The sequence below is a fragment of the Hippopotamus amphibius genome, chromosome 5 (genome assembly GCF_030028045.1).
Source record: "Hippopotamus amphibius kiboko isolate mHipAmp2 chromosome 5, mHipAmp2.hap2, whole genome shotgun sequence".
Classification (NCBI taxonomy): domain Eukaryota; kingdom Metazoa; phylum Chordata; class Mammalia; order Artiodactyla; family Hippopotamidae; genus Hippopotamus; species Hippopotamus amphibius.
The window spans coordinates 85,470,726-85,485,474 of NC_080190.1; the positions used below are offsets into that span (position 1 = coordinate 85,470,726).

At 35.2% G+C, this 14,749-nt stretch overlaps 1 protein-coding gene across 1 annotated transcript in view; it reads left to right on the forward strand.

The window, feature by feature from the left end:
* RYR2 (ryanodine receptor 2) overlaps nucleotides 1-14,749 on the forward strand; it is a 549,009-nt gene that overhangs the window by 330,313 nt on the left and 203,947 nt on the right. The window contains exons 41-46 of the mRNA XM_057736978.1: nucleotides 3,122-3,227; nucleotides 4,553-4,696; nucleotides 6,605-6,878; nucleotides 12,539-12,653; nucleotides 14,277-14,409; nucleotides 14,618-14,721. Of these exons, the coding sequence (XP_057592961.1) occupies nucleotides 3,122-3,227; nucleotides 4,553-4,696; nucleotides 6,605-6,878; nucleotides 12,539-12,653; nucleotides 14,277-14,409; nucleotides 14,618-14,721 (876 nt within the window). The remainder of the gene's footprint in view (nucleotides 1-3,121; nucleotides 3,228-4,552; nucleotides 4,697-6,604; nucleotides 6,879-12,538; nucleotides 12,654-14,276; nucleotides 14,410-14,617; nucleotides 14,722-14,749) is intronic.

Here is a 14,749-nt window from a genome sequence, read left to right on the forward strand (position 1 = left end):
AACAGAAAATAGTTTGAAAAAAAAAAAATAGAGGCTGAGGGACTAGAGCAAATATAGCAAAAGATCTAACATTTGTGACATTAGATTTCTAGCGGGACAAGAGAAAAAGTGAATTGAAAAAATATTTGAAAAAAGTAATGGTTGAAAACTTTTCAAATTTGGCAAAAAGTATAAAGATAGAGATTCAAGAAATAGAGTAAATCCCAAGTGGGATACCCCCAAATCTAAACCAAGACATATCATAGTCAAACTTCTGAAAACTAAAGACAAGGAAAAATCTTGAAAGCACTGAGAAACAAATGACACTCATAGGGGAAAGATAATTCAAATGACAACGGATTTCTCATCAGGAAGTATGGAGGACAGAAGGAAGTGGCACAGCATTTTTCAAGTACTAAAAGAAAAGACCTGTCAACCAGAATTCTATGTGCAATGAAAATATCCTTCAGGAATGAATGGGAAATCAAGACTTTCTCAAATGATGGAAAACTATCAGAATTTGATTACACTGAAAGAATGCCTTTTTAAACAGAAGGGAAATGATGAAAGAAGAAAATTTGAAAAATCAGGAAGGGAGAAAGACAATACAAAGTGTTAAAGGTAAATACAAGTTGCTTTCTCCTCTTGAGTCTTCTAAATTAAGTTTGGTGGACAAAGCAAAAACGGTAACTGTCTGATGTGTTCTAAACGTATGCGTAGGAAATATTTAAGGCAATTATATTTTCATTGGAGAGAATAAGGGACATAAGGGAAGATAAGTTTTCTGTACTTCATTTAAACTGGGAAAGTATTGATGCCAGTAGACTGAGATAAATTATGTATATATTAATATAATATCCAGTGCAACCACTAAAAGTGCTTTGCATAGAGATACACTAAAAAATACCATGGATAATTGAGAATGGGATCTTAAAAATAGTTTAAGGAACTCACAGCATGTTGGGAAAAATAAATCAGAGAGAGCAAACAGAAAACAAATAAAATAGCCTTAAATCATAAAATATCAGTAAACTCACAAATATAAGTCATCTAAATACACCAAGTAAAAGAGATTGACAGAGTGAATTTTTAAAAAGTTGGCCTAACTATATGCTGTCTACAAGAAACTCCCTTAAAATATAATGATAGATATGTTTAAAGTAAAAGGATGAAAAATACGTCATGAAAAATTAATCAAAATAAAGTAAGAGTGACTATATCAGAGCAAAGAAAATTATCGTAGACTGACAGGAACATTACATGTGGATAAAAGATCAACCCACTGGGAGGACAAATGTATATGCACTAGACAACAGAGTTGCAAAATATGTGAAGTCAACACAGATAGAACTGAAAGGAGAAACAGACAAATACACGTTATAGTTGGAGACTTCAAAACCCCTCTCTCAATATTTGAAGGAAAAGCTAGGCAGAAAATCCACAAGAATGTAGGAGAATACAACACTGTCATCAACTAGCAGGATTTTTGGGTATTTGTGGAACATTCTACCCAGTAACAGATTACACATTTTTTTTTCAAGTGCCCATGAAACATTTGCAAAGATGGACTGTATCCTGAGCCATGAAACAACCTCAACAAATGTAAAAGACTTGAATTTTTATATATAGAATTTTTTTTGACCACAGTGGAGTCAAATTAGAAATCAGTAACAGAAGGATAACAGGCAAATCTCTAAACACTTGGAAACTAAACATCACACTTCTAAATAATCCATAGCTTGAGGAGCAGATCTCAAGAGAAATTAAAAAATACATTGAACTGAAAGAAAATGAAAATATCACATATCAAAATTTGTGGAAACAGCCAAAACTGTGTGAGAGGGAAACTTACCGCATTAAATATTTACATTTAAAAAGGGAAAAACCCTCAAAGCAATAATCTGAACTGTCATCACAAGAATTTAGAAATAGAGCAACATAAAACCAAAACAAGTACTACAGAACAGAAGAGAAATGAATGAAACTGAAAACAGGACAGTTACAAAAATCAGTGAATCCAAAAGCTGGTTATTTTAAAACATTAGTAAAGTCAATAAAACTCTAAAAAGACTTACAAAGGAAGAAAGAGAGAAGACACAAATGACCAAATCAGGAATGAAACGAGGTATCACTACAGACCCTACAGTTATTAAAAGGATCATGTGGGAATACATGTATGTGTACTGTGTTGTTCTTTTTAGATAATGTTCTTGAAATGCCAATAATACAGAAATGGAGAACAGATTAGTGGTTAACAGGGATTGGGGATGAAGAGCAAGCAAGATGGAAGTGGGTGTGGTTATAAAAGGGTAACAGGAGGGATCCTGAAGTGATGGAATTGTTCTCTCTTTGACTGTATCAGTGTCAGTATCCTGGTTGTGATTTCGTACCACTTTTTTGCAAGATGTCACCATGGGGGTTACAGGGTAAAGGGTACACAGAATCTCTTTGTATTATTTCTTACAATAGCATGTGGATCTACAATTTTCTCAAAATAATAGTTTAACAAAAAATTCAAGTGGAAAGCTCTAAAAAGAAAACTTACAGTTGTTTCCTAAAGGAATATTATGGAACAAACTTTTCTTCATTTGTGAATTTAATACTATTGCATCTAAAACTAAAACAAATGGAATAAAGTTTCCTGCAGTTTGTTGAAAAGAAACCATTAATGTTAGGAAAAGCACAGTAATCCATTATATTACTTTTCAGTTATGTTTGGTTTTCCTTCTTTGATGTATCCTTCTAAAAATAGTTCTTTAAGATATTCAATAAAGTGTGGAAACTAATTAGAAAAAAAGAAAATTTTGGAGAAGCATAATAAAAAATTTTTAAATGAACATTTAGATCTTAATTGATTTAAGAATGCTAAGTATACAAAGATCTAACATGTTGTGGAATTGAGAAAGAGAAAGCAAAAGACATGACTGTTTTTCAGCATGCTGTGCTTTTAATGATTTGATTTATTTTATGGTATTTGTTGGGTTGAGTGATAGATAATAATTTTTCATCTGTTAGGCAACTATCTGTGAATACTGAAGAAGAGATTTTGAACATCTTTGGTTTTTATGATCTTTGCTGTGCCATTCCTGAATTCACCGTTTTTTACTCTAGTTCTTCCTCTTTTGTTTTTCCAAACTTTCAGATCAATATGCTTCTCAATTTTAAGGATGACAAAAGCGAATGTCCGTGTCCTGAAGAAATCCGAGACCAGCTCTTGGATTTTCATGAAGATTTGATGACACATTGTGGTAAGGTCTTCTTGACTTATAACTCTTATTAAATGTATATTTTAGTACAGATAACTGGTACAAAAGTAAGTATGTATGTAAATAGGTTCACAAATATACACAATGCCTGTTAGGACTTCATACAAGAATATTTGTTATGGAAAAATGGACCTGATGTGGGAAGTCATGAGGGGTACAGAGATCAGAAAGGCATTAAGACCAAGCAGAACATGACCAAAATTCTGTCTCTCTTTTCCCTCCTTCCCTCCGTGGCCGAGGGAAAGGAGACACAGCTGCTTTTGGCAGAGAGGGGAGTGTTAAGTTGATTTAGTCTAGAGAAATTTGATCACAAGCAGTTATATTTAAACTGATTGAGGGGCCACTTTTCAGAACTGACCTAGAAAGTCTGATATGCTTCTTTTGAAACTGATTAATGCCTAAGGAACTCCTGCATTAAGTTATATGTCAGTAGCCCATATCTTTTAAAGGGCTCTCCCCTCTTTTCATTCTAAGAACTTTTAGATTGGAATGGCTTGGATGTTCTGAATGTGTGGTTCTTTCTCTCTTTATGCAGTGGCATGGATAAGTCTGTGTCTCAGTGAAAGAAAATGAATTAGCCATTTCTTAAGTGGTATGGTGTATATATATATATAGCACCAGTGGTATTATTTTTATTTTACTTTAATGAAGAGAGTAAAAGTATGTTAATTCTGCTTATGAATAAAGAGCCACTAAATGACTGCCAGAAAGTTATACTATAAATACACACACACACACACACACATATTTATGTATATACTATAAATAAAGGGATTCTCTAAAATGGTATAACAATTGCTTCAGACATAGAGTATTCCTTAGTTTAGGATATCTAATGATATCTGCTCTGTGTCTCAACTTATTAAAATTTCACTGACATTTTTGGAGGCAAGTAAGGAGGATAAAAGACCAGGGAGATTTTTAGGCAGGGCAGAACCATAGGGTCTAGACAGTACCCAAGGTCAAGAGATGCCTGAGGGTTAACCCAAGTAGCAGAATTGATTTTGACTCCTAAGAGTCTTTTCACTCTCTGCTTGGTTTTATATTTTGTACTGGCTGCTGGTGGCTCTGATCCCACAAGAACAGAGGAAAAAGAGAAAAAAGGGAAAAGAGAACGAGTGACCCTTACCTATGAGTGCTAGTCAACAAGATTGCTTAACTCCGTGTCATTAGATATTTTAGACATGACAGCATTGCTTTAAGCTATGAATGGAAAGAAGTGCAAAACCTGAGAATTATTTCCCCTAAATGTAATTTTTAAATATCATTTGTTCTTTCCTTCTTTCTCTTTGTTTTCTTCCTACTAGGAATTGAGCTGGATGAAGATGGGTCTCTGGATGGAAACAGTGATTTAACAATTAGAGGACGCCTGCTGTCCTTGGTAGAAAAGGTGGCATACCTGAAGAAGAAGCAAGCTGAAAAGCCAGTTGAGAGTGACTCCAAGAAGTCATGTAAGTTACTGAAATGTTTACTTCTACTTTTGAGAAAGTTCTTAACGTGGTCTTGTTTTGTAATGTCAATTTTACTAAACACCAAACACACATTTTCATTCTTCTACTGCTAAAAACATGTATTGTGTGCACTAGTTAAATTTTAAAACATTAAAAATTATTTCATGAAAAAAAAAAAAAAGAAGTCATGTAAGCTGTGAAAGGGCACTGCCAAACTGACTCAACCACGGCAGTTCATCGTTTGAACAAATATTATACTAGATGAACCACTGAGAAAATTGAGTTTGCATTTTCCAAGAATCAGATGATGCCTGTAGCCACCAGAAGTAGACAGCAGCATCAGACTGTATTTGTAGGAAAAGATTGAGAGATGGCAGCTTTGAAAGGGTGGATGTGTTCCCAAGAGAAGTAAACATTTGGGGATTAGATCGGAGTCCTATCAAGAGAACGTATGAAGCAAGTGATTTAGCCTTCATATCTAAATATTATGCTATTGACTTTCAAATATTCTTGCATCAAGTTGAACCTTTTCTTAAAGTTTAAATAGATATTGTCTGTAACTATATTTTGGTTCTGAAATATTTCCTAAAGTCTTATGCGTCCTAAAGTCTGATTCATCCATATCCTATATAACTGAAAAGTCACAGCTGATACTCTGCGACACCAAATAAGCACACTGAGGCAATAAGTCTTTGAGACACTGCAGACTCATACAAAAGGGGTTTACGAAGTAGGTCTTGTGAGATCAGCTGACTTATCTCACTTCTGAGACTCCATTCTTTTAAGATGCAGTATTGGCTTATTAACAGCTTTCATGGAAAGAAATTAAAAAAAAACTCATAAAAATTTTGTGGTTTTTTTCTCCCACTAACTTACAATGGAAATCTTTTATCCATAGAATTACTTCTAAATTTTTCTTCAGTATCACAACCAAATTTGAGCCAGGTCTTCTTCAAAATCAGAGTTCAAGATTTCTTATGAACCACTTTTGGTTATTATCAGGTTTATGACTTTGACCTATTAAAAATGACAACATGGTTTTGAGATATGTGGAAGTATATTGGCATCATGTCTAAATTTTGTATTTGATAAAAATTGGTACTTTTTTTTTTTTTTTTTGTGAGGTATAGATGAAAACAGGTTAAACAGCTTCTTTTGGAAGTCAGCCAGTATATTGATGATGGGAATGAAGTACCTATGTAATGAATTAGTCACATCAATCCTGCTTAGCTTTGATGATTTTACTGTATGATTAAAGAGGTCTGCATGTTCTATTGCTTTTAAGTGTGCTGTATCACTTGACACATTGCAAGTACTCTTCTATGTATGGAGTAACTTTCAACTTAATGCAGTTTCACAATCCAGTCCTTTTGAAGACATTTTAAGTGACAGTTAGGAATACAAATTGAAGTAGAAATATAATTTCATGAGGTCGCTGCTACAAAGGACGTAAAGGAGGAGACAGTTGGATAAAAACATAGCTCCCTGAATGCCCATGACTGAATATATAAAGGTATATGATGTCAGATCTTCTGGGAGGAAAAGGATGAAACAAAGAAAAGTAGAAGTAATAGGATAACTCATTGATTGCCCTTTGATTGTCAGTAGTAGTTTTGAAAAAGTGGCTACAATTTTGAAACAGCTTAAATGCCTTAGCTATAAGAATAGTTTTTAAAGAGAAGCTTGTGTATTTTTATCCTTGCTTGTCTATAACTCATATTTATTGACATATTGACATTGATGAAAGTTTAAATGGAGTTTATTTTTTTCAAACAACATGCCTAGTCTTTTCAATTCTGGCACAAATGTAGATACCAGTTTGGGTTATCTGAGATTTGCATGTGAAATGCTCATCTAATGTGTCTCACTATTTTCCTTTTTTAAGAAGTATCCATAATTACTTTGCAGCCACCCTTCAGCAGCTGATTTCTGAGACCATGGTCCGATGGGCTCAAGAGTCTGTTATTGAAGACCCTGAGCTGGTGAGGGCCATGTTCGTGTTGCTCCATCGACAGTATGATGGCATCGGGGGTCTGGTCCGGGCTCTGCCAAAGACCTACACTATAAATGGTGTTTCCGTGGAGGATACCATCAATCTCCTGGCATCTCTTGGTCAGATTCGATCTCTGCTGAGTGTGAGAATGGGCAAAGAAGAAGAGAAACTTATGATCCGTGGATTAGGGTAAGTTATTTAACTATTACCCCCCCTGTCTTATAAATGTCTTCTTTCTAATTATTTATCCCAACAGTAGTACAGCAGGTGCATTAGGATAAGTACACTGTCTAGATTTTATGATCATTAAATTAGATTTTTTTCTATAGGTTATGTTTTAAGGCTAAATAGGAATATTGCTCAATAACAAAACATGGCTAATTTTACAACTAGACGCTCAGGTGGCTATGATACACAACAAAAAACTTAGGTTTTGTTTTTATTAATTTTTCAGTAATGTACAATCATAAAAATGTGGATTAATAAAAACACATTAAAATCCACAGGGGGACAAATATTCACCAGCAGGAAATAATAAGGATGTTTGTCTATGTCTCCTGGGCCTTGAGGAAAGAATGGGGGTTAAAACAACTTCTGAGAATTCAGCATCACAGGTTGTGTTTTATGTGGATTTCAGGGTTAATTTTTTTATTGAATTATAATTGATTTGCAGTGTTTTGTTAGTTTCTTGTATACAGCAAAGTGATTCAATTTTATATATATGTATAATTATATATATATTCTTTATATATATAATTTTTATTTTATTCAGTTATATATATATATATATATATATTCTTTTTCATGTTATTTTTCCATTATGGTTGATTACAGGATGTTGAATATAGTTCCTTGTGCTATACAATTGGACCTTGTTATTTATCAATTCTATATATAATAGTTTGCACCTGCTAGTCTTTAACAGGGTTAATATTTATACCGTGTGTATAGTCTAAGGAACCCCAAGCTGAGAAATTAACATAAAATTTGGCCTGGAGGTGTGCTTTCTTTACTCAATTCACTCTGGGTTCTTGGAGAAAAACCTGCATACTACCAAAGATTAGCCCACAATCAAAAATTGCAAAGTCCCTAAGGAAACAACCCACCATAGGCAAGGGTCTGCAGATACAATAAAGAGTGGAGTTGGAACACCTCCCCCAAGAACTTCAGATCATAGAATGCCAGAAAGAGAGCATAAAGTTACTGTATGTAAAATGTTTAAAACTATGAAGGAATAGCCCAAACACATATGGACACCTTATCTTTGACAAAGGAGGCACGAATATACAATGGAAAAAAGACAGCCTCTTCAATAAGTGGTGCTGGGAAAATTGGACAGCAACGTGTAAAAGAATGAAATTAGAACACTTCCTAACACCATACACAAAAATAAACACAAAATGGATTCAAGACCTACATGTAAGGCCAGACACTATAAAACTCCTAGAGGAAAACATAGGCAGAACACTCTGTGACATCCATCAAAGCAAGATCCTTTTTGACCCACCTCCTAGAATCATGGAAATAAAATCAAGAATAAACAAATGGGACCTCATGGAACTTAAAAGCTTTTGCACAGCGAAAGAGACCGTAAACAAGGCTAGAAAGCAACCCTCAGAATGGGAAAAAATAGTTGCCTACAAAACAACGGACAAAGGATTAACCTCCAAAATATATAAGCAGCTCATGCAGCTTAATACCAAAAAAGCCAATAACCCAATCCACAAGTGGGTGGAAGACCTAAATAGACATTTCTCCAAAGAAGACATACAGATGGCCAACAAACACATGAAAAGATGCTCAACATGACTAATCATCAGAGAAATGCAAGGCAAAGCCACAATGAGGTTTCACCTCAACACCGATCAGAATGGCCATCATCACAAAATCTGGAAACCACAAATGTTGGAGAGGGTGTGGAGAAAAGGGAACTCTCCTGCACTGTTGGTGGGACTGTAAGTTGGTACAGCCACTATGGAAAACAATTTGGAGGTTCCTTCAAAAACTACAAATAGAACTACCATATGATCCAGTAAACCCACTACTGGGCATGTACCCAAAGAAAACCATAATCCGAAAAGAAACACGTACCATAATGTTTATTGCAGCACTATTTACGATAGCCAGGACATGGAAGCAACCTAAATGCCCATCAACAAATGAATGGTTAAAGAAGATATGGCATATATATACAATGGAATATTACTCAGCTATAAAAAGGGATGAGATGGAACTATATGTAATGAGGTGGATAGACCTAGAGTGTGTCATACAGAGTGAAGTAAGTCAGAAAGAGAAAGGCAAATATTGTATGCTAACTCACATATACGGAATCTAAAAATGGTACCGATGAACTCAGTGACAAGACAAGAACAAGGACGCAGCTGCAGAGAATGGACTGGAGAACTCTAGGTTTGGGGGGGGCAGGGGGTGAAGGGGAAGCTAAGATGAAGCGAGAGAGTAGCATAGGCATGTATATACTGCCAGCTGTAAAATAGCCAGTGGGAAGTTGTTGTATAACAAAGGGAGTTCAACTCAGGATGGAAGATGCCTTAGAGGACTGGGATGGGGAGGGTGGGGGGGAGTCGAGGGAGGGTGGGGGGGAGTCAAGGGAGGGTGGGAATACGGGGATATGTGTATAAAAACAGATGATTGAACTTGGTGTACCCCCAAAAAAATAATTAAAAAAAAATATTTCCTATGAACTATTGACTTGAAAGGCACGTTCTTAACGCAGTCAGTGTGAGTGTGATTTTAGATCAAGTCTAGACCACAGTGTGTTTATAAATGATAAAAATCATTAAAAATGAATCTATTAACATAAAAAAATGAAGGAATAAATCAAATCTCTAAAAATAAGACACACAAAATAGTCCATGACGACTTGAAAAGTATCCAAATAGAAGTTCTAGAAATGAAACATATAATAATTGACAGTAAGAGCAGTGATTAATAAAAAGTACAGATAAACAAAGGTGAAGAGAATTAATAAACTGAATCATAGAGCTGAGGAAATTAGTGATGCAGCACTGAAAGATAGAGGAGAGACCCAGAGGGTAGTATATGGAGGTCCAGCAAATGCTGAATAGGATTTATGGAGAAAACAGAATAGATGAACTATAGAATGGGAACTTTGAAGAACTATTGGCTTGAGTTTTTCAGAATTGATGGAAAACATGAATTCATAGATTCCTAGAGTACAAATAGTTCCACATCCACAGCTGGATAGACTGTAGAAAAACTGCATAAAACTGGTAATAAATAGAATATTTTGAGAGCAAATAGAAAAAGCCAGGACACTTGAAAGGAATATTTAGAATTCTCACCATAAAACTAGAGATCGTAACTTAGCGAAATACCGCAAAGTTCTAACAGATGGCAGCCATCAGTTTAGAATGTGCTACTTAACTAAGGTTTCACTGTCGTGGGCTCGTGCTTCACGTGGGTTTGGAAATTGGAGTTTATATTCCATATTTAAGAGTGAGGGCAAAACAAAGATATTTCAGAATGTTTACTTACAGTCTCTTGTTGAAAGGCCTTCTAAAGGCTGTATATTCTGGAAAAGAAAATGGAATTCATGAGAATTCTCACTCAGTTTCAGTGAGAATATTACTGGCGCCTGTATGGGTATATCTCAGCAATCATTAACAAGTTTGCATGATTGGGGGATAAGAAAATATGAGAGAATTAAAATACCAGAGAAAAATAAAAGCTTAAATGAAGCTATATGATATTCACAAGAAAAAAATACCTAAATGTAAGGATGTAAAAATCCGGAATGTAGAATGTTGAAAAGTGATGTAAAAGCCAAATATATAGCCCTCCTCCCCAAAAAAAGCTAATCCAGTTCTATAAATAACAGATAAAAGAGGAGATAATGATAATTAGTGACATAGGTAAAAATAAAACACAAATAATCAATACAAAGGATTTAAAAAAATCATAGTTGGCTCTTTGAAAAACAGCTAAGAATATAGAATAACCGATGTTTTTGTTGGCTAAAAAAAATAATTCTGGGGGGAAAACACACAGTATGGAAAGATGCAGATTGTGTGATATTTATGTACATTTTAAATTCAGAACACAATACTATATATTTCTTGTGGGACTATTAAGTATTTGAAATCATAAAAATAAATTGGGAGGTTATATTCCAAAAATCGTTATAATGACTGCACCGTAAAAATCAGTATACTGATGGGAGAGAGAGGGAAAACAGCAGAACCTAAACAACACAAGCGCGTTTTATGTTCTTTCTTTATAATTGTCTGTGCATGAGCCTTTTTTTGGAATATTAGTACTGACGTCTAAGCTGGGGGTGGGGGGGGGTCCTCTCCTGAGAAGTGATATTAAATGAGAAACGAAGCCTTCCAGGAAATGGAGAGCACTTTCTTTCTTAAATGATCACGTAACAGTAAGAGATGTACTGTTAACATATAAATCACACAATAGGGCTAAAACTCAAAATGAAACCAGACGAAAAGTTACTTTTTTGTGGTATTAGAAAGGTCCCAAAATGACACATTTAATAAGTGATAACCTGCCTGCTGGTGGTAGAATTAAAAATCCGTTGAATTTACCTCAAATTAAAGGCAAACGAGATTTTTCAATTAGATACTTTCCAAAGTTAGGTGATGCGAAAGGATGTGAATTAACAGGAGAACAAATCTCATGATTACATCAGTGGTTTGAGAGTTGCAGGTTCTCTTGGTAAATATGCCGTTGTCTGATGCGAAGGAAAGGATGTCTTTCTTTATTTGTCCTTGCATGAAATAGATCAGACCTGTATTAGGCCTGGCCCCCAAGTCATTTTTCTGAGTTGTGCTACCTAAAAACTGTCTTCATTAGTACAAACCTAAACAAAGCTAAATTAAAAGTGCAGAACTAGAACAAAACAAGCAAAAATCACACTCTTCCACTTTCTTGATGCAGCCAGAGTAGCTGAAAGTTAGCATATGAGTTAATGAATGATTCCATTAAGGTAATCTGATTCAAAGGGGAAGTTGCAGGTTTCTCGGTGGTGGTACATTATTTTCTTGCTCTGGCTCTGACAAGAAAGTGTTTTATAGAGAAGACTCTTGCATGATTTGCTGTATGTTAAAATAAAAATCTGCAGAGCTGTTTATTTGCAAGGACTGCTAAACATTCAGATCTTTAAAAGTGCCTTTACATACATATTGTAATAATATGTAATACAGTAATAATAATACAAAACATTCTAGGTATTGTCTGCTGCTGTTTCTTTAAATTAAATGTCCCTTTGAATGAGTTGGATTACTTGTACCTGAACTTCTGTGTATTCAGTGTGTCTTGGAGAATATGTAGCCTTTAAAAGCATTTCATCAGAATGATAACATAAACGTAGCAGGAAATAACACTACTGTTCTCAAACATACAAATAATTAATATAGTACTAAAAACAGCATATATGAAAAGCAGGGATACTTAGAATAGTTCATGTAGGAATTTTCATAAGAATATGGTACAACACTGCTCCATATTTCTGTACAAAATAAGGTTGAAGGAAGTAAGGTTGAATTTGGATATCCATAGAATTAGGAATAAGTGTCCCAAACTCTGTTTCATATAAATGAATGTTTACCTATTTAGTACGTTTGTTATCATTGAAACGAACAGACAACTGGTATACTATTTTTGGTAGGCTGTCAGTGTTTTTGAAGAAAACCCAATTGCGCTTATTAATTTTTATGGCTTAACGATGATTGCTGTTACTTTCCCATACATGCCAGTAATTATTTCCAAAAGGTTTATCATGATCTCAGATACATTTTTATTTAAATTTGGCTTCAACTTCTGTGTTTCTCTTATACCTATGTTGTCCTTTCCAGGGATATCATGAATAATAAAGTGTTTTACCAGCACCCTAATCTCATGAGGGCACTTGGGATGCACGAGACAGTGATGGAGGTCATGGTGAATGTCCTTGGAGGTGGGGAGTCCAAGGTAAAGGAAACCCTTTGCTTCTCGGGATGCCATTTATTGTAACTTCCTAGAGCATGTACATGGCATATTCTTAATGAGAATTTCTCAGATCCTCTTAGGCCTGTGGATATGCTTCTTCAGTTGTCTCCCAGTATCCACAGGGGATTGGTTGCAGGACCTTCCTGTAGATACCAAAATCCACAGATGCTCGAGTCCCTTAGATAAAATGGCATAGTATTTGCGTATAACTTAATGCATATCCTTTCATATACTTTAAATCATTTCTAGATCACTTATAATACCTAATACAATGCAAATGCTATGTAACTAGTTGTTGGAATGTAGCGAATTCAAGTTTCACTTTTTAGAACTTTCTGCAGTTTTTGCTTTTTGGTTGAATCTGCAGATGTGGAACCTGCAGGTACAGAGGTCTGACTGTAATTCTTTTCTTTGATATTCATAATTTGTCTTACACCATGTGATTTGCTATCTCCTATATTATTCTAATTTGGAGGATATTTAGAGACTTTAAAAGTTAATCCCATGCTAATTTTGTAACGTTTTGAATTACAAATCCATTTCCATCGCATTTGAACTCCGTAAGACAAACATGTTCTTCAGACCCAGCTGTTCCCTTGATTCAGACAACAGTTGCTTCCACTAAATTCCTGATCCAGAGCAAGATTTGAAGATGATGCTCTATAGTATCTGTTGTAAGACTCTAAGGTGACTTTTTAAATGATTAAAATTTAAAATAAAAATGTTTAAGACCAAACAAATAGAATAATATAATATATAAATCCATATAAAGCAGTGCAATTTTATGACCTCTGGTTTGCAAAATGTTTCAGTTCCCTTTTTGAAATTTTAAAATGTATTTTTCAAGATATGAACGTGAAGCCATATTTCTCACGTTCAGACTACCAGTTAGATAGATTTATAAAGATATTTATAACATTCTGTTTAAGAAGGACTTGGAGTGTTTGGGGATTATCTTGGTATACTAGAATAAGATTTGGGTCTCAAGGGAGACATGTATGGTGGGGCCTAGAAGGCAGACCTTCCAGGAAGGGTGTTCATCACAGGAGACAAGTCATGTGCCAGTCAGGGAAGATGTGAATTCCTGGAATTTTGATAATAATAACAACAACAACTGTGGTGATAAGAGCATCCTATTATGTGGTTCCAAATATGAAACTGGGTATTTTTCACAAAATTTCTCATTGAACTCTCCCTCCTTTGCCTAAAGTAAATATTATTATCCATCTTATTCCAGTTTTACAGAACAGAATCAGTGAGATCGTGTAATTTCCCAAGGAAGCGCAGTTAATGGTGGGAGTCATGAATCATCGCTGAGCCTGCCTGGTTCCTAAACCAGACTCATGCCACCTTTAGGTTTAGGGCTGTAGATTAATTCCAGATCAACCCATTGATGGCAGTGAGATTTCAGATTAGTGCCTGGCTTGATTTTTGATGGCTCTAGGACTAGGTGAGTCCAAGTCTAGACGTCTGAAGGTCTTCAATACCTGAGGCTTGGCAGACATGGGCACACCTGGATGGGCAATCTGATTGAGACCTCAACTTCTGAGTTCAGTCTTATAAAGATCATTTGCTTTCCCGGCTAACTAAATGCTCTTTATGTAGGAAATCACTTTTCCCAAGATGGTGGCCAACTGTTGCCGTTTTCTCTGTTACTTCTGTCGTATAAGTAGGCAGAACCAGAAAGCTATGTTTGATCATCTCAGTTACTTACTGGAAAACAGCAGTGTTGGTCTCGGTAAGTAAATGTATGACTTTTATTTCATCTTTAAGATAAAAGGGATATATATATGGCATTTTAAAATTAAACTTCAATGTAAATTAATTGGATTAGTGCGGTATGTGTTGCATGTAGACATTCAATTCTAAGTGAAAGTGTGTTTTTACACGGACTTCATAGTTGCAGCACAATTCAGGTGTTGTTTCGTGTTTATTTCAATTCACAGCCTCACCAGCTATGAGAGGTTCAACGCCACTGGATGTGGCAGCAGCCTCAGTGATGGATAATAATGAATTAGCCTTAGCTTTGCGGGAGCCAGATCTGGAAAAGGTGAGCAACATTCCTGCCCCTGTGTTAG